The 21,751-nt window shown below is 46.9% G+C and overlaps 1 protein-coding gene across 3 annotated transcripts; it reads left to right on the top strand.

Moving 5' to 3' along the window:
• The first annotated feature begins 16,002 nt into the window (after positions 1-16,002).
• On the top strand, positions 16,003-20,597 carry PJA1 (praja ring finger ubiquitin ligase 1). Of its 3 annotated transcripts, none has more exons than XM_075999100.1 (2): positions 16,003-16,114; positions 18,323-20,597. In XM_075999100.1, the coding sequence occupies exon 2, from the start codon at positions 18,330-18,332 to the stop codon at positions 20,154-20,156; it is 1,827 nt and encodes a 608-aa protein (XP_075855215.1). In that variant the 5' UTR covers positions 16,003-16,114; positions 18,323-18,329; the 3' UTR covers positions 20,157-20,597. The 3 variants fall into 3 exon arrangements, with proteins under 3 accessions (XP_075855215.1, XP_012591714.2, XP_012591713.2); XM_012736260.3 differs by having other exon boundaries at positions 18,317-20,597; XM_012736259.3 differs by having other exon boundaries at positions 17,991-20,597.
• Positions 20,598-21,751: the final 1,154 nt, after the last annotated feature.

Here is a 21,751-nt window from a genome sequence, read left to right as displayed (position 1 = left end):
CTCACTCTGTTGCCCAGGCTAGACTGCCCTGGCATCAGCCTAGCTCACAGCAACCTCAAACTCCTGGGCTCAAGTGATCCTCCTGTCTCAGCCTCCCAAGTAGCTGGGACGACAGGCACACGCCACCATGCCTGGTTCATTTTTTTATATATATTTTTAGTTGGCCAATTAATTTCTTTCTATTTTTAGTAGAGACAGGGGCTCGCTCTTGCTCAGGCTGGTCTTGAACTCCTGAGCTCAAGCGATCCGCCCACCTTGGGCTTCCAGAGTGCTAGGATTACAGGCTTGAGCCACCGTGCCTGGCCTAGGCCTGTTAATGGTTGCAAAGGAAGTCCCCAGGAAAGGAGGGGGCTATGATGAGACATGTCTGACCTCCCTCCTCCTGGCAGGCAATTTAGTTTTAGGGTGTCCCCTTGGCCAAGAGGGGGTCCATTCAGTCTGCTGGTGGTGGGGCGAGCCTTAAGATTTTATTTTAGTTCACAGAACCATGAGGTGGGTGGAACTGGGGCTCAAAGGGCCTCTTCAGCTCTGACTTAGAACAGTCTGTACTTTTGCATCAGTTCTCACGGCAGACTGGGCAGGACTCTGGCTTTAGTTCAGACCGGCCTGTCGTAGGAGGCCAGGCCATAGGCAGTGTGTCAGGACTGCAGGCAGAATTCCTCTGCCCCCTCAACCTGGCCTTCCTCCACCCCTGACCTTTGCGGAGAAGGCCCTGGGCTTGGGAGCAGGGTGGTCCGCTTCCCCTCTCCAGGGGGTTGCAGTATTCAACCTCAGCTCCTTGTCCTGGCCGGTGGGGCCTCAGCCTCCTGTCCTCCTCCCCTCTGACATGGCCACAGGCCATGGCCAGCTATTTGCTCCCCTTAAAGGCTACTTGGCCGGACGTGGTGCTAGCGTCTGTCCTCTCAGGCTTCCCTCTCTCTCAAAGGTGGCCTTATGGTTTGCAAATGGTGGGAAATGACGCTATAGGACAGTTTGCTGAGTCAGGGGCTGCTGGCTCCTGGGTGCGAGTCTTGCCTGGAATTCTGCCTTTCCCTCTTATTCTGAGCATGAGGTATCTGCTAGGACCCAGCACAGGAAAAGCCAGGACATGTGTCTGACAGTATGTACTGGGCGACTATGTGCCAGGTACCACTTCAGGGGCTAGGGGCCTTGTAAGCAAACACAGACACACTCTGCTCTCCGGCTCCACGTACACTCCAGGGGCAGAGGCTGGCATTGAATTCAGGGGCTCCAGGCGTATTACAGATACGGGGCGGGAGACTCAAAGCTCCCCCATACGTGGTGATGGAAGCGGAGCATAGAGGAGATGGCTGAAGGGACAGTGTAGAGTGAGAAGCGAAGGGGCTTGGGAGAGACCTGAGGAACCCGCCATCTCAGGGGTGGCAGAGGAAGAGGAGGTAGAGAGGAAGCAGTGTGGGTAGGGAATCCTGGGGCATCAAGCCAACAGAGAAGATTTTCTGGGGAGAGACATGATCAGCCATCAGATGAGTCACATCGAGGAGGGGATGCGTTCGGCGGTCAGAGAGCTGTGAGACGCCTTCAGAGAACGAGATGACTCTGGGAATGCATTTGGCCGTGGAGGAAAGGACAGCAGCTACAGGAGGCAGTGGGGTCCAGAAAGGCGGTTGGCGTGTTGGCTTCAGTGAGAGACCTGAGCACTTGAAAAGCAGCTGGGAGGCCGGCGCGGTGGCTCACACCTGCAATCCGAGCGCTCTGGGAGGCCCAGGCGGGTGGATCGCTCAAGGTCAGGAGTTGGAAACTAGCCTGAGTCAGAGCTAGATCCCGTCTCTACTAAAAATAGAAAGAAAATGATTGGCCAACTAATATGTATATAGAAAAATTAGCCGGGCATGGTGGCTCATGCCTGTAGTCCCAGCTGCTCGGGAGGCTGAGGCAGGAGGATGGCTTGAACCCAAGAGTTTGAGGTTGCTGTGAGCTAGGCTAACGCCACAGCCCTCTAGCCCAGGCAACAGAGTGAGAGTCTGTCTCAAAAAATAAATAAATAAAGGTTGGTCTGAGTGTAGTGGTGTCTACAACTAATTGATCACAACCAGTTACAGATTCCTTTGTTCCTTCTCCACTCCCACTGCTCCACTTGACCAGAAAAAAAGAAAAAAGAAATACATAAATAAATTTTAAAAAAGAAAAGCAGCTGGGCAAGATCCAGTTGAAAGGGAGACCCTGGTTGTCCTTGAGCCATGCCATTGCTATGAATCCCATTTTAGGGTTGAGGAAAATGAGGCTCCATCTCCTGACTCTCAGGCCAGTGGAGCCATGGAGAGGTGCTGGCAGAGGGCCATTTGGGAGCCACCAGGCCTAGAAGCTCAGAAGACACCCATGTCTTCTGAAAGATCCCTCTAGAGCGGTTGTTCTCAACTGAGGGTGATTTTGCACCCCACCCCCTGGGGACATTTGGAAATGTCTAGAGATGTTTTGGTTGTCACAACTTAGGGTGGGGGTGTGCTATTAGCATAGCGTAGTGTGTAGAGGCCAGGGATGCTGCTAAAGGTCCCCTCAGCCCCAGCAAAGCACAGGACAGCCCTGGCAATCAGTGCTCAGGGTCCGGGTGAGAGACCCTACTCTGCAAGCTCCAGGGCCTCAGGCAGCTCAGCAGCTCTTCCGCCCTCTTTACAATGCAAGTAGCTTCATTGTTTTTACTATCTTTTGACTTCCTCGATTTGTGCACATTTGAATATCGCGAGATAGTCAGACAATGAAGAAGTGTTTAAAGTATCAAGTGAAAGTCACACATCATTCCTGGATAAGAACTCCGCAGAGCTTATCGTTGTTGCTGTAACTTTCAGTGAACAAGCTGAACTCCACAAGCAGAAAACAACCTCGTGTTTCTTCCCAACTCTCTCTGTGGCCCGTTTCTCCCCTGTTTCTTGGATGAAATCTCCTGAAGAGCCAGAACATTTTCGGACACTTTCAGAAAAGTTAAAAAATCCTCTAATTACCTTCAAGAATTAATGTGTCCAGTCTAGTGGAACAGACAAAACCCCAAACTTCACCCAGAGGGAAAGCTTTTCCCCTTTCCCCCGCTGGGGCCAGTCAGGCTGTAGGGGCCAGAGGTGCGGTCAGTGTCCTCACTCTTTTCTGTCCCCACGGGCTGCAGAGGAAGCCACTGCACGCAGGCACCATCATTTATTTAGCAGGGTCCATGCTGACGTGCATTGGGGGTTGTTTCTAGTTTTGTGGGGTTTTTGTTTTTTTTTTAGACAGAGTCTCACTCTGTTGCCTGGGCTAGAGTGCCGTGGCATCAGCCTAGCTCACAGCAACCTCAAACTCCTGGGCTCAAGCCATCCTCCTGCCTCAGCCTCCCAAGTAGCTGGGACTACAGGCATGCAACACTATGCCCGGCTAATTGTTTCTCTATATATTTTTAGTTGGCCAATTAATTTCTTTCTATTTTTAGTAGAGATGGGGTCTCACTCTTCCTTAGACTGGTCTCAAACTCCTGACCTTGAGCGATCCGCCCACCTTGGCCTCTCAGAGTGCTAGGATTACAGGTGTGAGCCACCATGACTGGCTTCTGATCCATTCTTGACACTTCCAGGGTGAAGGTTCTAAAATGCCAGTGTGGTTACCCCACTCCCTTCTCCTCTTTAGATGCTGGCTCCCTATGGCCTGCTCCACGGGGCACACCGATCTGTCATCTCTGTCATTGGTGACTCTTTGCCTTCCTCCTCTTACACTCTAGTCACAAGATGCTGGCCACCTGCTGTGAGCACAGCAGGCTTCAGTGCTTTGCCCACTTGGTTCCTTCTGCCTAGGAGTAGACATTTGTCGGTTTGCAGCTCCCCAGCATTCATTTCTTTCCTTTCCTTAGACTTCTGTTTCATTTAAGTAAATTGTCTCTGCCTCACTGGGGTAAGGTTGGTGAAAGAGTAAATTCAAGTGTGCTTCCCCCATAGAAGCCAAAGGGACATTCCCTGCCTTTCCCCAGCCCAGTGTAACCAGGAGGCAGACATAGGACCAAGCTTGGTCACCAGACATTCTCTTTGCACTTGGAAACTGGAGCAAACCATATAAGAATAGAGGAAACAGACCTCATCCATTTCAGCAGCAGCACCCTGATCAAACCCTTCCTGCTTCCTATCCCTTCCCAACCCCCCCCCCAGAACTGCCTTTGCTTATGCCTAGCTCCATTCTCTAGCCTTTCCCTTGATTCAGTACGTTCCCTATAGCCTACCCCTCCAGCCCCATAAATTACCTTTTCTCCTAAGTTAGTCCGAGATGCTTTCTGTTGCTTGCAACCAGTGATTTCTGACAGAAAGGCCAGCAAAAATGTTCCTTCCTCCATGAAGCCTTCCTTGGTTCTGCACAAACATACTTCCCTGTACCTTCCCATAGCAGCCTCTGCAAAGTGCGCACCTTGTCATTTTTTTGTGTGTGTCCCTTCTACTAGGGTACAAACTCATATTGGCCCCATCTTCATGAACCCTGGGTTCACTAGCTCACCTTTGGTCTAGAGTCAAACATTTAAGGCAACAATATTTAAACACTAAACTAACGGACTGGTAGGTCTGCCCGCTGCCCCTCTAGGGGCTTCAATGACTTAAACTCTGTCACGACACAAAAATGATGCCAGCACCTGCCTCCCTTGTGAGTCTGGCTGGGAATAACATGGGATGATTTCTATTTGAGACTCTCCTTTCGGCTGTGCCATGGAAGGTGGGGGAGGGGAAGGGAAAGGAACAGGGTGGGGGGCAGGGAGGTGGCTGGTGGAGCAGCTCAGGTGGAAGATGGTGGCGAGTGGGCACAACATGTTTGCAGTGGGGAGGGAGAGGGAAGAGGCCGGCTGGTGAGATTGTGCACTGAGCATTAGAATTGAATAGGAAACTCAGTGGTTTCTGGGAATTCTCGAAGCCAAAGTGGCCATTTCAGATGGCTTCCATCAGAGGAGGCGTGAGGGCGAGCATGCGTGCGTACAGCCCGCGAGCGGTGGGGTGGCGGGGTGGGGGACTGCTAGGGAGAGAGTCCCACCGTCTCCAGCACCCCCTCCTGCCCACAGCCCTGACCGCGCAGGCTGCCTTGCCTGTTTTCTAAATAGCTTCCCCAGGCGGCAGGGGAGAGAGGAGGGGGCGGCCACCCACGCCACTCAGCAGAGGTGAGCTGAGGAGCACCGAGTCCTCAACTCGCCCCCTCTCTCAGCCACTACAGGCTGCCAGGTGCCTTGTTTGTGATCAAAGCTTTTAAAAACCCATGTGCATGGATGGTCATGCATTCATTTTTTGTTCATTTAACTAATACTCACTGAGCCTGGAGCCACGCAATGGTGAGCAAAGCCCGCCATAGACCCTGCTCTCAAGAAGCTCGGGAGCTGGCGGGGGAGAAGACGCGTAATCAGGCAATTAGGAACCAGTGCGAGCGGGAGGTAAGCGCTGGTTGCTATGGGAACACGCGGAGAGGCCACAGCTGCTGCTCCTCTCCGAAGAGCCGCGGCAAGCGAAAAAAGGAGGCGCGAAGCAGGCAGACCCGCTTGCCAGGCGGGCTCCGCGGCTCACACGCTGGTGGGGCAAAGCTCTTCTGGCGACACAAAGCCCGTCACCCCTCCGCCCTGCATCCCGCACCTGAGAAGCGAGGAGGGGGAGTGTGATCCAAGGACACAGCGAGATGCTGTATGTCTGTGCCTGGCCCTGGTAGTCTACAGTACATGGTAGCTGCTAGGGATTTTGTTTTCAGGAAATATTTGTTGGTTGAAAGTTTCCGGGGCTACTGGAAACCAGGAATGCAGCTGGGAATGCGATCAACAAGTCCCTGCCCTCAGGCAGCTGATAGTAATTGGGGAGGGGGACAGAGGCAAACGTCAAGATGTGGCACAAGCAATTGCTATTGTGACCAGTATCATGACTCCGTGACAGTGGCTCAGCGTAGGAGCTGGCCTAGGCTAGGGGCCATAAAGACTTCCTGGAAGAAGGGCCGTTTCAGCTTAGATCAGAAAGAAAAATTAGCCAGCAAAGAGGTGGGGGAACTGTGTTCCAACTATGGGGAACAGCGTGTGTGAAGCTGCTAAAGCAACAGGGAGTCTGGTAGGTTCTGGGCAAGGAAAGGAGGTCAGGGAAACTGGGAAGGCAGAGGGGAGGCTGGAAAGATGGACTGGGCACCAATCCAACCAAGCCTTTAGGCCATGTTGAGTTCATGTTGGATCCTAGAATGACCCCAATGACCCCCCATGTCACTCTGACTCCTACAGTACATCAGAACAACTGTCAGTGCCTTGAGGCACAGCCAAGCTTAAGGGGCTTGACTCAGAGCAGGCTTGTAGAAGATTCTGGAACATGAGAGCTGTCAGAGCTCTTGGAGGATGTTTAGGTTCAAACTCTCACTGTGCAGATGAGAACATTGAGGTCCAAAAAGGAAAAAGACTTGTTCAGAGTGGCATAGCAAGCAGGGCCATCAGGCCTGGAACTAGAGCTCCAGTGAAGAAGCCACCCAGTGCCATTTTCTGTCCCTCTCAGAGCTTTTTCTTGCCTTCTTGCACTTCCCCTTATTTTCCTCTTTTCCAAAAGGCCCGTTTTCCATTAACCACAGCTTCCCACTTCCTTACCCTCCACGCTTCTGTTGGGATAGGGCAGCCAGGGCAGGGTTTGGATGCCAAGCAGGGCCCAACGGGGTTGGTCTTGTGCCAGCGATTGATGGGTCTTCCAAGCTTAGCCTCGCTCCTGCCCTTGCCACTCCCCTAGTCATGTTCTGTGGGCAAAGCTCTCCCTGCTGACATGGCCACAGCATGTCCCTGCCCAGGCAGGCCCCACCACACACATGCTGGCAGAACTGACACAGTCTCAGCCATCATCGAACTCCTCCATTGCCCGGATGGGAACAATGAGGCCCAGCGACAGCCCAGAGTTCTTGTCTGTGGGTTAACTCTGTTCTGGCCTCTGACTCTGCCAAAACCTGCCCCAGCCATCTCCCCAGCACCAGCAGCTAGCTCTCTGCTCTCCCTGTTAACAGAAGCACAGAGGCACTGAGGGGAGAGGGGAGACCCAATGGAAGGAGGGGAACCAGCGCTGCCTGAGCAGAGGCTTCAGGGAGCTGGGGTGAGGGGAGCCTGATTCTCTGCCTCTCTGGCCCATGTTTTACCCAGCTGGCCTCTCTGCTTCCCCCCCTCAGCGCTCTTGGCCTCTGCCAGGGAACTCCCTACCTGGTAGGGTCTCCATTTTAGGCAGGAACTGAGGCCACCACATTTCTCTCACCTCAGGTCTAGAAGTAGCTGGCTTTGGAGTCAACAGTCCTGGCTCCTAATCCCAGCTCTGCCACCTCTAGCTGAGTAGCCTTGGACAAATCCTTGAACATCCCTGGGCCTCAGCTTCCCCCTCTGAACATAAGAATCATGACCTCACAGGCTTGCTGTGGAGATTAAATAAGGGAAGTATGTACTAAGTCCCTACCTGGCATACAATAGGTGTTTGACAAATGTTAGTCCCCTCCTCACGCACTTGGCTCGCCCCTCCAACCCCACACCCAGCAAGATCTGCCTAATTCCTTCCAGAGAACCTTGGGGTAAGGCTGGGACTAGATCTTGGCAAGAGCCTCCTGGCTCCGGGGAGAAGAGAAGGAAGCCGTGGCCCACAGTAGACAGTTGTAATCCCTGAAACTCAGCAGGAGGCACGCAATGGAAAGCCATGCCAGGGGAAAAGATGAAGGGAGGGAGGAGGTGGAGGCAGGTGGCTTCAGGGGCTGTGGGAAGTCAGGACAGTGGGGAGAGGGGCAGGCCAGGCAGCATGGCGGCCATCAGCCTGGTCAAGGCGGTGGCAGAAGGCTGAGAGAGAGAAAGGGGGAGGCCTCTGGGCCACAGGCCATCTGGACCTCTCAATGACATCTCCTCTGAGCTTATCCTGGGAGCTCAGGATCTCTGTGTCACTGGGACTGTCACAGGCTCCAGGAGGGGCTTGAGTCCAGCCCCATTCAACTCCAGATATCTGGTTCCCTCCCATTGGTACTCTCTGTGTCCACAGACCAAACCCCTAGCCCCACCCCCCCAACCAGTTTCCCTTTTGATCCATTATTCCCTGTACCACAGATGCCCCCCAAACATCTCTGACTTAGATTCTACAAAGTTTTCTTCACAAGAGATTCCCCTATCTCAAGAATTCATTGGCTTTAGTTGCCACAAAGAGGCCTTAACTTTGCATCCCAGGCTGTGGGGACATTTGGCTGAAATGTGTGCACTGGCTTGCCTGGCCCCCCTTGCAGGCAGGAATACCCTTTGCAGAGGGGTCAGTGAAGTCTGGGGCCAGGAATGGCCCTTTGTTTTCAACTTAGGTGAGGACCCCGTGTGTGGCCAGGATCAGAGTTGAATTTGTAGCTGGGATCAGGGCTTGGTTTGTGACCAGGTTCAGGGCTCAGTCTGTGACCAGAATTCTTAACTTTCTTTTGGTTGCAAGCAACAGATTCAACTCTGGCTAACTTGGGCAAAAAATAAGACTGTCTTTTCAAGATACTGGGCTTATTTTCAGAACTAATTCATGTGAACATGACATGGCTCTAATTTTCTCAATCTCTATCTTTCTCCTTTTGAGTTTCAAATCCCTAGGAGAGGAATCTCTGCCTAGGATAAGCTGAGTTAGCCAGAGTGCAGGGCCACACATTACTGAGGAAGCAAAAAAGTCTCCAGCCTTTAGAGAAAGCAATCAGGAACCACTTATTAAGATTAAAAAGATATGTATCTTTTGACCCAACAATCCTACTTCTGAGACATCATCTCATAGGAATGAAAGCCCCAGTACCTAATGACCTATAGTGACAAAGATGTTGCCTTAGTCCATTTTTTTTTTTTGCTGCTACAACAGAATACCACAGACTGGGTAATTTATAAACAACAGAAGTGTATTTGGCTTATGGCTCTGTAGGCTGGGAAGTCCAAGAGCATAGCATCTAGTGGGCATCATCACGTGGCAGAAGGTATAATCAAGCATGCAAAACAGAGCAAGAAGGGGCTGAACTTCTTTTATCAGGAACCTATTCCCTGTATAACTAATCCATTCCCAAGATAACTAATCTATCAATGAGGGTGGAGCCCCCATGACCTAATCACCTCTTAAAGGCCCTACCTCCCAACGCTGTTACATTAGCAATTAAATTTCAACATGAATTTAAAAGAGGACATTCAGCCCGGGCGCGGTGGCTCACGCCTGTAATCCTAGCTCTTGGGAGGCCGAGGCGGGCGGATTGCTCAAGGTCAGGAGTTCAAAACCAGCCTGAGCAAGAGCGAGACCCCGTCTCTACTATAAATAGAAAGAAATTAATTGGCCAACTGATATATATATAAAAAATTAGCCGGGCATGGTGGCGCATGCCTGTAGTCCCAGCTACTCGGGAGGCTGAGGCAGAAGGATCACTCAAGCCCAGGAGTTTGAGGTTGCTGTGAGCTAGGCTGACACCACGGCACTCACTCTAGCCTGGACAACAAAGTGAGACTCTGTCTCAAAAAAAAAAATAAATAAAATAAATAAATAAATAAATAAAAGAGGACATTCAAACCATAGCAGATGTATATCATAGTATTGTTCATAGTGAAAAAAACCAAAAATCATAATTGCCTGATAGGTGAAATGGTATCTCCTTGTTTTTTAAATTTTTATCAGTGAGTTTAAGCATCTTCTCATGTGTTTAAGTGCCATTTGTATTTCTTTCTTTTTTCTTTTTTTTTTTTTTTTTGAGAAAGTCTCACTTTGTTGCCCAGGCTAGAGTGAGTGCCGTGGTGTCAGCCTAGCTCACAGCAACCTCAAACTCCTGGGCTCAAGCGATCCTCCTGCCTCAGCCTCCCAAGTAGCTGGGACTACAGGCATGCGCCACCATGCCCGGCTAATTTTTTCTATATATGTTAGTTGGCCAATTACTTTCTTTCTATTTATAATAGAGACAGGGTCTTGCTCAGGCTGGTTTTGAACTCCTGACCTTGAGCAATCTGCCCACCTCGGCCTCCCAGAGAGCTAGGATTACAGGCATGAGCCACCTCGCCCGGCCTGTATTTCTTTCCTAATAAACTATATATTGATATCCTTTGCTTATTTTAAAATTGGTTTGTTGGACTTTTATTGGTTTATAGGAGCTCTTCATGTATTTGGGGAATTAGCCCTTTGTGAAATTAGCAGCAAATATTTTCAACAGGTTTTCATTTGTCTCTTAGTTTACTTAGAATTGTTTATTTTTTGTCTGCCAGAAGATTTTATTTTTATGTAGTTAAACCTTTTCTTTTTTTGCCCTTAGGTATTTTGTCAAACTCACAAAGTCCTTCTCCACTCCAGGATTATAAAAAGACATTCTCCCATGGTTTATTTTAAGTACTTTTATAACTTCATATTTACATTTAAAGAAAACACCAACTAGAAGAAGATATTTGCAACTGTACAAATGTAACTGACATTTGGTATTCAGAATATATAAACATTTCCTAGAAATCAATAATAACAAGAAAAACAACCCCATAGAAAAATGGACAAAAGATATGAACAAACAATTCAGAGAAGAAAAAATCTAAATGGCCAAAAGATGTGAAAAGATGCTTAACTTCTCTAGTATTTTAGGGAAAAGCAAAGTCAAGCAACAGTGTTCCAATGTCATCAGATTGGCTACAATTTTAAAGGCTGAATATATTAAGAGTGGTAAGGATGTGGGGAAACACTGATATAAATAAACTTCAGGTGGAAATGTAAATTGTTCCAACCACTTTGGAAAGCAGCTTGGCAATATCTATTAAAGTTGTAATACTCCTACTCCCTCCTGCCCCCATGACCTCCACCTGCTGAAATTCATGCCCTTGTGTAATCCCCTCCCCTTGAGTGTGGGTTAGACTTAGTAACTCACATTTAATAAACAGAACATGGCAAAAGTGCTAGGATGTCACTTCTGAGACCTGCCTTGCAAGAAATGTTAAAAGAAGTTCTTCAGAGAGAAGAAAAATGATATAAGAACTTAGATCTACTTAAAGAGAACAGCATTCGAAAAGGAATAAATGAAGGTATAAGTAAAACATTTTGTTTTTCTTCTTCTTAACTGATCTAGCAAGAGTTTGTTTAAAAAATAATAATAACAACATATTGGATAATTATACCTTATGGACAAGGAAAATGAATGCCAGAAATGCTTATGATATTTCTGTTATAAGGGACTGAAGAGAGGAATTGGGAACATTCTGTTTTAAGGTACCTGCACTATCTGTGAAATGCTATAGTGTTATTTAAAAGTGGATTTGGATTAGTTGTAAATGTTTATTGCAAGCTCTAGGGTGATCACTAAAAAAAGTAAAAATACGAAGTATAGCTGGGTGCAGTGGCTCATGTCTATAGTCCCAGTGATTCAGGAGGTTGAGGCAAGAGGATCACTTTACCCAGGAGTTTGAGGCTGCAATGAGCTATGATCATGCCACCAGTGTACTCCAGCCTGGGTGACAGAGCGAGACCCAGTCTCTTAAAAATAAAAAGTATAATTGATATGTTAGGAGAGGAGAGAAAATAGAATCATTTGAAATGCTTAATTAAAATCGGAGAAGACAGAAAAAGAATGGAAGACAAAAAGGAACAAAGAACAAAGGCAACAAGGCCAGGCATGGTGGCTCATGCCTGTAATCCTAGCACTCTGGGAGGCCAAGGCGGGAGGATCATTTGAGCCCAGGAGTTTGAGGTTGCTGTGAGCTAGGCTGATGCCACGGCACTCTAGCCTGGGCAACAGAGTGAGACTCTGTCTCAAAAAAAAAAAAAAATGCAAAGGCAACAAATAGGAAATGGTTATAAGTATGATACAGCAGATATTAATCTAACTATAAAAATAATTACTTTAAATGTGGTCTAAATATATCACTTACAAGAGACAATCGGAATGGATTAAAAAACAAGACCCAACTATATGTTGTCTATATGAAACCTACTTTAAAGACACAGATAAATTAAAAAGTAAAGGGATAAAGAAAGATAGATCATGCTAACACTAATTAAAAGAAAGTTGGAATAGCTATGTTAATTTCAGATACAGCAGGTTTCATAACAAAGAAAAATATTAGGGATGAATAGGAGCATTATGTAATGATAAAAGGGGTCAGTTCTCCAAGAAAACATAACAATCCTTAATGTGTATATGCCTAACAACAGAGCATCGAAATACATGAGGCAAAAACTGATAGGACTGCAAAGAAAAGTAGATGAATCCACTATTATAAGTTGGAAACTTTAACCCTCCTCTATCAGTAATTGACATATCCAGCAGGCAGGAAATCAGTAAAGATATTGTTCAACTGCATAGCACCATCAATCAACTGGATCTAATTGACATTTATAGACTACTTCATCCAACAACAGCAGAATACATATTCTTTTTAAGCTCACATGGAACACTCACCGTGATAGACCACATCCCGGGCTATGAAACACACCTTAACAAATTTAAAAGAATAGACACCTTACAAAGTATGTTCTCAGACCATAATGGAATTTATTAGGAATCAATAACAGAACAATAGCTGGAAAATCCCATAATATTTGGAAATTAAACAATGCACTTCTAAATAACACATGGGTAAAAAGAAGAAGTCTCAAGATAACTTAAAAAATATTTTGAGGCCAGGCGCAGTGGCTCATGCCTGTAATCCTAGCACTCTGGGAGGCCAAGGTGGGTGGATCACTCAAGGTCAGGGGTTCCAAACGAGCATGAGCAAGAGTGAGACCCCCGTCTCTACCAAAAATAGAAAGAAATTAATAGGCCAACTAAAAATATATAGAAAACATTAGCCGGGCATGGTGGCGCATGCCTGTAGTCCCAGCTACTCGGGAGGCTGAGGCAGGAGGATCGCTTGAGCCCAGGAGTTTGAGGTTGCTGTGAACTAAGCTGACACCACGGCACTCTTACCCATGTGACAGAGTGAGAATCTGTCTCAAAAAAAATATTTTTGAGATAAATGAAAATGAAAATATGACTTACCAAAATTTGTGGGATGCAACAAAAGCAGGACTTAGAGGGAAATTTGTAGCATTGAAAGCATATGTTAGAAAATAAGAAAGGTCTGAAATTAATCATCTAAACTTCCACCTTAGGTAACTAGAAAAAGAAGAGCAAATTAAATCCAAAGTAAGCAAAAGAAAACATATAATAAAAATTAGAGCAGAAATCAATGCAATTGAAAACAGAATAATAGTAGAGAAAAATTAGTGAAATGAAAAGCTGGTTCTTTGAAAAGATTAACATGATTGATAAGCTTCTAGCCAGGCTGACCAAGAAAAAAAGAGAGGAAACAAAATTACTATGGATAGGCCCACATGACAAGGAATCCAAAGCCTGACAGCAACCATGTGAGTTGGCTTAGAAATGAATTGTCTTTGGCCTGCCAACAGCCATGTAAAGGATCTTGGAAGTAGACCTCTCCCCTAACTGAGCCTTCAAATGAGACTGCAACTGCAGATGAGAGCTTAAGTGCAACTTTATGACAGACCTTGAGCCAGAGGCTTTGAGCCAGAGGTCCCTAGCTAAGTCATGCTTGTATTCCTGACACACAGAAACTATGATATAATAAATGTTTGTTGTTTTTAGCTACTACATTTTAGGGCAATTTTTTATGCAGCTGTAGATAACTACTACATACCCTTTGACCAAGAAATTCTACTTCAATGTACTTACATTAGAGCAGTTTTTCCAATCCTTTTGATGTTAAAGCACATATTTAAAATGCCCCTATTTGTACCAGGTTACTGGGATAAACAGACAGTATGTTCTTGGCCAGAGGCAACAGTCCCCCAAGGCAGCAGCTGGGTACAGTCAGGGCCACCTTTCTGGAGGGCTAAGGGGATCAATATATCAGAACACCCATAACTCAGCTCAGTCTTGGAGAAACACTTCCACTAGCATGTTCATTGAATCTTCATTTATGATTGCACAAGAGGGAAGCAACCCAAGTCTAACAGTAGGGAAAGAGATAAATAAATTGGATAATTCATGCAACAGAAGTCCATACAATAATGCTATAGTACTATCATATTGAATAATGGATACAATAATATTCAGTCCTGCGTGTTAAAATGCATGACAAAATGCTCAAAAAGTAAGAGTTTGCTTTTTAATAGGAGATGTTAACCCATAATACATGCTGACATATGTGGATTTATTCCTGACCTTTGTTTTCTGTTTACGTCCTTTCTTCTTGCCCCCACCTCCATTTCTTGCCCTCGGTCACATTTTTCTTTGTTCCACATATTATTACTTTAATGGTTTGAAAGTTTACATGTATCTACATGTATCAAAATTGCTGTTTCCCCCAAAATGATACAGAGTGAAAATTTATTGTGAAAGGATATTATTTATCATCATACAATTTACATAATCTGAAACACAAAACAAAGATGTGTATTGGTAACAGATATGTGTGTGTGTATACAAACGCGCATGGACAAGAAGGAAACGCGTCAACTTCCAAATGGGGCTTATTTGGGAAAAGAAGTCAGGTGAATAGGATAAAGTGAGGGCTTCAACTACTATTTTGTTTCAAAAACAAAAGGATCTGGCAAAAATAAAATTTGCTCAATCTGTGTGAAAGGTGTATTCAAATGTGTATTTCGTACTCTACTTTTCTAAATGTTTGAAATATTTAAAAATAGTTTATAAAAGAATACACATCCTCTTTTGAGTACAAAAACACATATACATTAGGCTTATTGATGGTGTTGTTCCATCTCTCTATATCCTCATTTATTTTGCAGTCTATTTGATTTATCTATACCATAGAAAGTGTGGTTAAGTCTCCCACTATAATGGAAAACTTCCTGATCTCTCTTTCTATTTCTAACAGTATTTGCTTTATATATTTTGAAATGACATTGCTTGGCACATAAATTTTCGTGACTGTCATCTCTTTCTCAGTGAATGAAACAACCTGTTCTCTTTAATGCCTTTTACTTTGAGTTCTTGATTTTTATGATATTAGTATTGCTACAAGTCTCTTTCCTTTCCTTTCTTGCCTTTCTTTTTTTTTTCCTTCTCCTCCTTTCCCTCCCTGCCTTTCTTTTCCTTTTTTCTGCTGTTATTTTATTGGCATATATTTTCCATTCCTATTTCTGCTTTAGGTGAAACTCATATAAACAGCATATAACTGGGCTTTTAAAAACAAAATGCTCAAAAAGTAAGAGTTTGCTTTTTGATAGATGTTAACCCAGAATATGCTGATATATTTGGATTTATTCCTGACCTTTTGTTTTCTGTTAACGTCCTTTCTTCTTGCCCCCATGTCTATTTATTGCCCTTTGTCCCATTTGTTTTTGTTCCACTCATTATTACTTTAATGGTTTGAAAATTACACATCCTATTTCTATTCTGTTACCCCTAAAATGTTTTGTTCTATTATGCATTTTATTTCTAGTAAGAACAAAACTTTCCTAGTGTTGTGAACATAAGAATTCTTTTACATTGGCTGCAAATATTAGAGCTCCATTATAAAGCGCAATTTAAAGCTCAGTAAAGTTGTATAAATCCGAAAGGCATAACTGATATTTTTTAACTGCTGTGCAATTAACAGAATGTGTTGTGTTCATAATCTTTTGGCTAGAGAAGTTTGATTCTGATTAACAGCAACAAATTCAACTATAGACACCTTTAATTTGCTTCAACCTCCAGGCAAAAAAAAAAAAAAAATAAGCTTACTGTAACCCTCAATATAGTTTCACATTTTGATACTTCCAGCACAAACATAGCATGTAGCATAGGATGTGATATAGTAATATAACTACTCTGATATTGGAATTCATCAGAAGGAATTTGCAGATTTTATTTTATTAGGAAAAAACAGAACAGAACAGAAGGGAATATGGCCAAATGTTTACCATTTGTTAAAGCCGGCTGTTTGTGACATTTTTCGCTGCCCTTTTCTGTATCCTTGACGATTTCATCATTTCAAATGAAATAATGCTTTCGGGCCCACCCTGATTTGCGGAGAGCAGCTGCCGCCCCCGCCACATCAAGGGGGCGGGGCCGGCGACGCTACGATCACTTCCGGCGCCGCAGTCGCCGCCCCCTGCTGCTGTCTGGCGGGGGCGGAGCCGAGCCCGGGAGCAGCGGCTCTGGCGGTCGTGGCGGTCGTGGCGGTCGGAGGTCCCGAGCTCGGCTCCTCTGAAGAGCGTGTCGCCGTGTGGACTGGGTGAGTGAAAGGCTGCTCGTTTCCTGGGTTCCTCCAGGCGCTGGCGGCGGGGCGCGTGGCCGGGCGAGGGGCGAGCGGCCGGGCAGGGGCGAGGATTTTGGGGGTTCCCGCGAACTGCCTTTCAGGTTCGCCCCTCAGGAAGGGGTGGGGCGGCCGCGGGACCTGGCCGCAGAGTGAGGCCCGTGTCCTCCCTCCTGTCAGTCTGGGGGCCGCATCCTCGGTGGCCGAGCCGTTTGCGTGCGGCGCGGCCCCCACTCGAGTGGCATTAATCGCTATCGGGGAGGGGAGTGGTGGTCGCGGCCCTGTCTGCCACTTGTCCCTGCCTCTCCTCCCTTCTCTGTCTCCCTCCTCGGCCCCTTTGCGGAACACTCGTGGCCTTTCTTCCCCCATTTTGCTGTTGTTTTGTCACATGGTAAATAGTGGAGGTTTTTAGGTTAAAATATTGTTCCTGGGAAAAGAATTGTCGTCAGAAAAAAAAATGATTCTCAGGGAAAATCTAGCCCCACACATGCCCTTTTCTCTCCTTCCCCCCTCCCCTGCCACATTGGTTTGGATCTACCATTTGCACTGATGACGTTTTCCCATTTCTTGTGATGACACTGTGCCCCCCACCCCTGTGTCATGCGAATACGCGGGCGCGCGGAACCTTCCTTGGCAGCCCCCTGCCCTCCATCCTCTGGCTTCCTTCGCGTCCCCTCCTGTGCGCATGCGCAATCGCAGGCACGCACACACCCTCTCACACACCCTCGCACCCTGCAGTGCCTTCCCCAGGAGTCTGTCTGTCTGTCTCCTCTCTTTCTCTTTCTTTGTCTTTCCCCCATACCCTCTGGCGCCTCCCCCTCCCTTGCGACACCTCACCTCAACAACCGGCTCTCCTCTCCTCTGCTCTCTTCTGCGCGAGGTGCACACACGCCCCCTCTGGGGCTGCCCTCCTTCTCTCTGCCTGCCACATACACACATAAGGACATTCTTCTCTTGCTGGCCACTGGCGTCCGTGGGCACCCACACGTGGCGGTTCACACACCCTTCCCAGTGCTCTCCTCTCCTGCTCTCTGTGTGCCACACATGTCACAGACAGCCTCGCTTTGCTGGTCCCCACAGTGCTCACACAAATCCTGCTCTGGGGACACCACCCCCCTGCCTGCTTGTCACGTTCACACGTGCAGACGATCTTTGATTGCCCACCTCTGTTCTGTCCACCGCATGCACGTCCCTCTCCTGTGCCGCCCCCCAGTCCATCGGTGCCTGCTGCATTTGGTCGTGCTGACATGTCTGCGTTACTGCCTCCCATTTTGAGGAGCATACACAAGCTTAGATAGTCCTCCCCATCGCCACCATACCCTTCCCTGCCTGCGTTGTATACATAAACACAGGCGTCCCTCCGTAGTTCCAGCTGTTACACGTACAGCTCTTCTCTTGTATGTACACACATCCCTCTCCTCCAAAGCCACCCCACCTACATCTGTCATTTTCATACCCACGTCCAGAGTGAGTCCCATTCTGTCTAACACTCACTCCTACCCCTTCCCCCTACAAACACGGACATCCTTCCACTGTAGGATTGCCGGTACCCTTCCATCTGTCCCTCTCTTCCTGACAGACACGTAGGCACTCACGCACACACAGTGATCTATATTTTCCACTCTATTCCAATTTGCATTTCTCCTGTATGTCTGCAAGGCTCAGAAAAACCCAGACACCCCATAAAAAACCCACAGCAGTCTTGCCTTTTCCCACGCTGGCACGATTCCACAGTACTTCACCTACCTTCCAAGCGTCCAGTCACCCCCAGCTTCTGTCAGATTCTCCCCTAAGTCTGGCTTGCCTGCAAACCCAGTCTTGTAATCACTTTGCCAACGTTAAAAATGTGTTCCAGGTCTACACCTGACAGTCACTGGAATGCTACTCCAGGCCTTAGAAGAAAGCGAAACTAATTTTAAAGCCCCCTTATTCTTTATGTTACCTGCCTGCTGAAGTGACAGTAGATCTCCCTGCTCCCTTATTCTGAACTGATTTGACTTTCCCATCTCACAAAACTTGTGCAGGGAGCAGGAGCCTTTCTACCCGAGCCCCAGCTTATTGGAAACCCTCCTAAGTCAGAGCAATGGGTCAGGAATCTAGCAAGCCCATATGGCCCAAGCCAGCAGGAGGGTATCAATCCAATACAGGCAGGAGGTATGGAAGAAGGCATGCTTATGTCAGTTTCAGGCCATCCATGAGCCAGCAGGAAAGGATTGCCAGCCAGAGAAAGACGACCTCCGAAGTCCCAATGAACAGATCAGCCCCCAGTCAAAGCACCAAGAGGAGCCGCTCGCCATTTTCCACCAGTCACCGTAGTTGGGATGACAGTGAGAGCTCGGGAACCAGCCTGAGTGTTGACAATGAGGACTACTCCAGGTATCCACCGAGAGAGTACAGGGCTTCGGGTAGCAGAAGAGGAATGGCCTTTGGACACATTGACTCTTACGGGGCAGATGACAGTGAGGAGGAGGGGGCTGGGCCTGTTGAGCGACCTCCAGTGAGAGGGAAAACTGGCAAGTTTAAAGATGATAAGTTGTATGACCCAGAGAAAGGGGCAAGGTCTTTGGCGGGGGCACCGCCGCAGTTCTCTAGTTTTAATCGTGATGTGAGAGAGGAGCTTGACAAGTTAGATCCAGCCTCTGCAGCAAGATGCTGTGCTAGCAGAGCTGAGTTCCTGCAGCCAAATAGTGTGGCCTCACGGTCATCTCCTGCTGAAGGCAAGGTGGCTACAAATGGTGACAGCTCGGAGAGGGAGAGACAGGAGCAGAATTTGCCCGCACGTCCCAGCAGGGCTCCTGTGAGTATTTGTGGTGGTGGGGAAAACACCCCAAAGAGTGCAGAGGAACCAGTGGTGAGGCCCAAAATCCGAAATCTGGCCAGTCCAAACTGTGTGAAACCAAAAATATTTTTTGACACTGATGATGATGATGATATGCCACACAGTACTTCCAGGTGGAGGGATACCCCCAATGCTGATGAAGGCCACTTGAATGGCCTAGCAAGAAGAGGCAGGGGTGAGAGTTCAAGTGGCTACTCTGAGCCAAAGTACCCTGAAGACAAGAGGGAAGTCAGAAGTGACCAAGTGAAACCAGAAAAGGTGGCAAGACGGCGACGCACCATGGCTGACCCTGACTTCTGGACGTACAGTGATGATTACTACAAATACTGTGATGAAGACTCTGACAGTGACAAAGAGTGGATTGCTGCTCTTCGTCGGAAGTACCGAAGTCGAGAGCAAGCCCTGTCCTCCAGCGGTGAAAGCTGGGAGACTCTGCCAGGGAAAGAAGAGCGTGACACTCAGCGAGCCAGGGTGACTGCCGACACTGGCGCCAGCCCTGGTGCGAGTGCCAGCGCTGGCTCCAGTGCCAGTGCCGGTGCCAGTGCTGGCAGTGATGGCAGCAGTTACCTTGAAGAAGTTCGAGAAGCATCTCTTCAGGAAGAGGAGCAGACATCCCTGGAAGAAGGGGAAATTCCTTGGCTGCAGTACAATGAGAATGAGAGTAGCAGTGAGGGGGACAATGATTCAGGTCACGAGTTGATGCAACCTGGGGTCTTCATGCTGGATGGCAACAACAACCTCGAAGATGACTCCAGTGTGAGTGAAGACCTGGAAGTGGATTGGAGCCTCTTTGATGGATTTGCGGATGGGTTAGGAGTGGCAGAAGCCATTTCCTACGTGGATCCTCAGTTCCTCACCTACATGGCGCTTGAAGAACGCCTGGCCCAGGCAATGGAAACTGCCCTTGCGCACCTGGAGTCTCTCGCGGTGGATGTCGAGGTGGCCAATCCACCAGCGAGCAAGGAGAGCATTGACACTCTTCCCGAGATCCTGGTCACTGAAGATCATGGCGCAGTTGGTCAGGAAATGTGCTGTCCTATCTGTTGCAGTGAATACGTGAAGGGGGAGGTGGCAACTGAGCTGCCGTGCCACCACTATTTCCATAAGCCATGTGTGTCCATCTGGCTTCAGAAGTCAGGCACCTGCCCTGTGTGCCGCTGCATGTTCCCTCCCCCACTCTAAAGACCAAGGCTGTTTACTCCTGGTCTGATTATTTTCCCCATCTGAAAGCCACAATACTGCAGGAGCCCTCTCAAAATTAACAATGGGAATGAAACCAATCGGCCACTTAGACTAAACCTGTTGATTCCTTGTGATTTCCAATGTGAAACGGTTGTGTATGATTGCATTAAAAATCATCGTCTTTTAGAGGTTAGAAAGGGAAAACTAAACTTTCTAAATGCTACTTGAGATTGCTGTAAGCACATTTTCTAACCTGACAGTTGAAATAAGTCGCATTTGTTTTCTTAAGTAGAATATGTTGCTGTTAATTGTAATGTCGAGTTTATCTATTAAATATGTTCAAAAGGCAAAATCATTTTTGTTGCATGTTATAGGTTAATGTTCCTGTAATTGCAGTGCCGTAAAAGCTTATTAAAGTTCTTTTGGTTTTACATGGTATAATGGAATTGTTTGGTTTTTGTGAAGCAGTGGTACTAAGTGACTTTGTAATTGATCCCTTGCATTTGCATCAAAAGTAGAGTTTTTTTGGTATTCCCAACAGCAGAAAAACTTTAGTTTCACTGGAAATGCTGACTCCAACACCAGCAAAAAAAATTATGGGTAATGATTTTTTAAAGTAGCAACACAGTATATAATTGTCAAACTACTATAGGGGAAAAGGTCAAATAGAGAAAGAAGGAAGGAAAGAAACAATGAATAAGCATGGTAAAGATACAGAACAGTGGTAGGAATGAAATCAAACTGGTATAGGGAATGAATGAATTAAAATCACCTTTGAGAAAATACAAACTCTCAGAGGGAATGGGTAAAAAAATAATGCTATATGCCAATTTTATAGTTTAACATGGTGACACAGATAGGAATAGAAAAATACATGCCAGGCAAGTGCTGCAGGAAAACAGAGGTAGGTACCCACCCGCACAGAGGGAACAGGTGTTAACATTGGGCCATATTTGCTTCAGATCTCTCTCCCCCTTCCCCCTTTCCTCCCTCCCTCTCTCTCCCTTCTCTCTCTCCAGTAAATAAAGTTTTCAGGCGCAGTTGGAGTTCCTCACCCCATCATATTTCCCTTCCTTCCTCCACAGAGGTAAGCACTACCCAGAAAATGGTGTGTTCACTTCTCATCTGTGTGTTAGGAATATATAAGCCTGTGTGTATATGTATGTGTATAGATGTTATGTGTGTGTATATATCCATGATCAATATAGAGTATGTTTTTACAATGGACGTAATTGACACAATGTATGTATCATTTTGCAACTTCAATTGTTCAAGACTTAGCCATTACCATAACGTGGATCTAGTTCATGCATTTTAACTGCTGTATACGAAATACTCAAGTGTATGACTTACCACAGTTTATTTAGCCATTCCCCTCTGGGTGGACATTTAGGTTCTTCCCAGCATTTTGCAGCAATGGACATACTGAAAAGATGTCCGTTTATGCACATGTGTGAATTTCTCTAGGGGTGAGTATGTAGAAGTGAAATTTTGGGGTCCTAGGATTTGCACATCTTCACCCCAACTAGATATTGCCAAATTGCTTTCCAAAGTGATTGTACTCATTCGTGCTCCCACCATCAGTTTATGACAGC

This window comes from Microcebus murinus, chromosome X (genome assembly GCF_040939455.1).
Source record: "Microcebus murinus isolate Inina chromosome X, M.murinus_Inina_mat1.0, whole genome shotgun sequence".
Lineage (NCBI taxonomy): Eukaryota > Metazoa > Chordata > Mammalia > Primates > Cheirogaleidae > Microcebus > Microcebus murinus.
The sequence above is the reverse complement of the archived record's forward strand: the minus strand, read 5'-3'. Positions and strand labels throughout refer to the sequence as shown.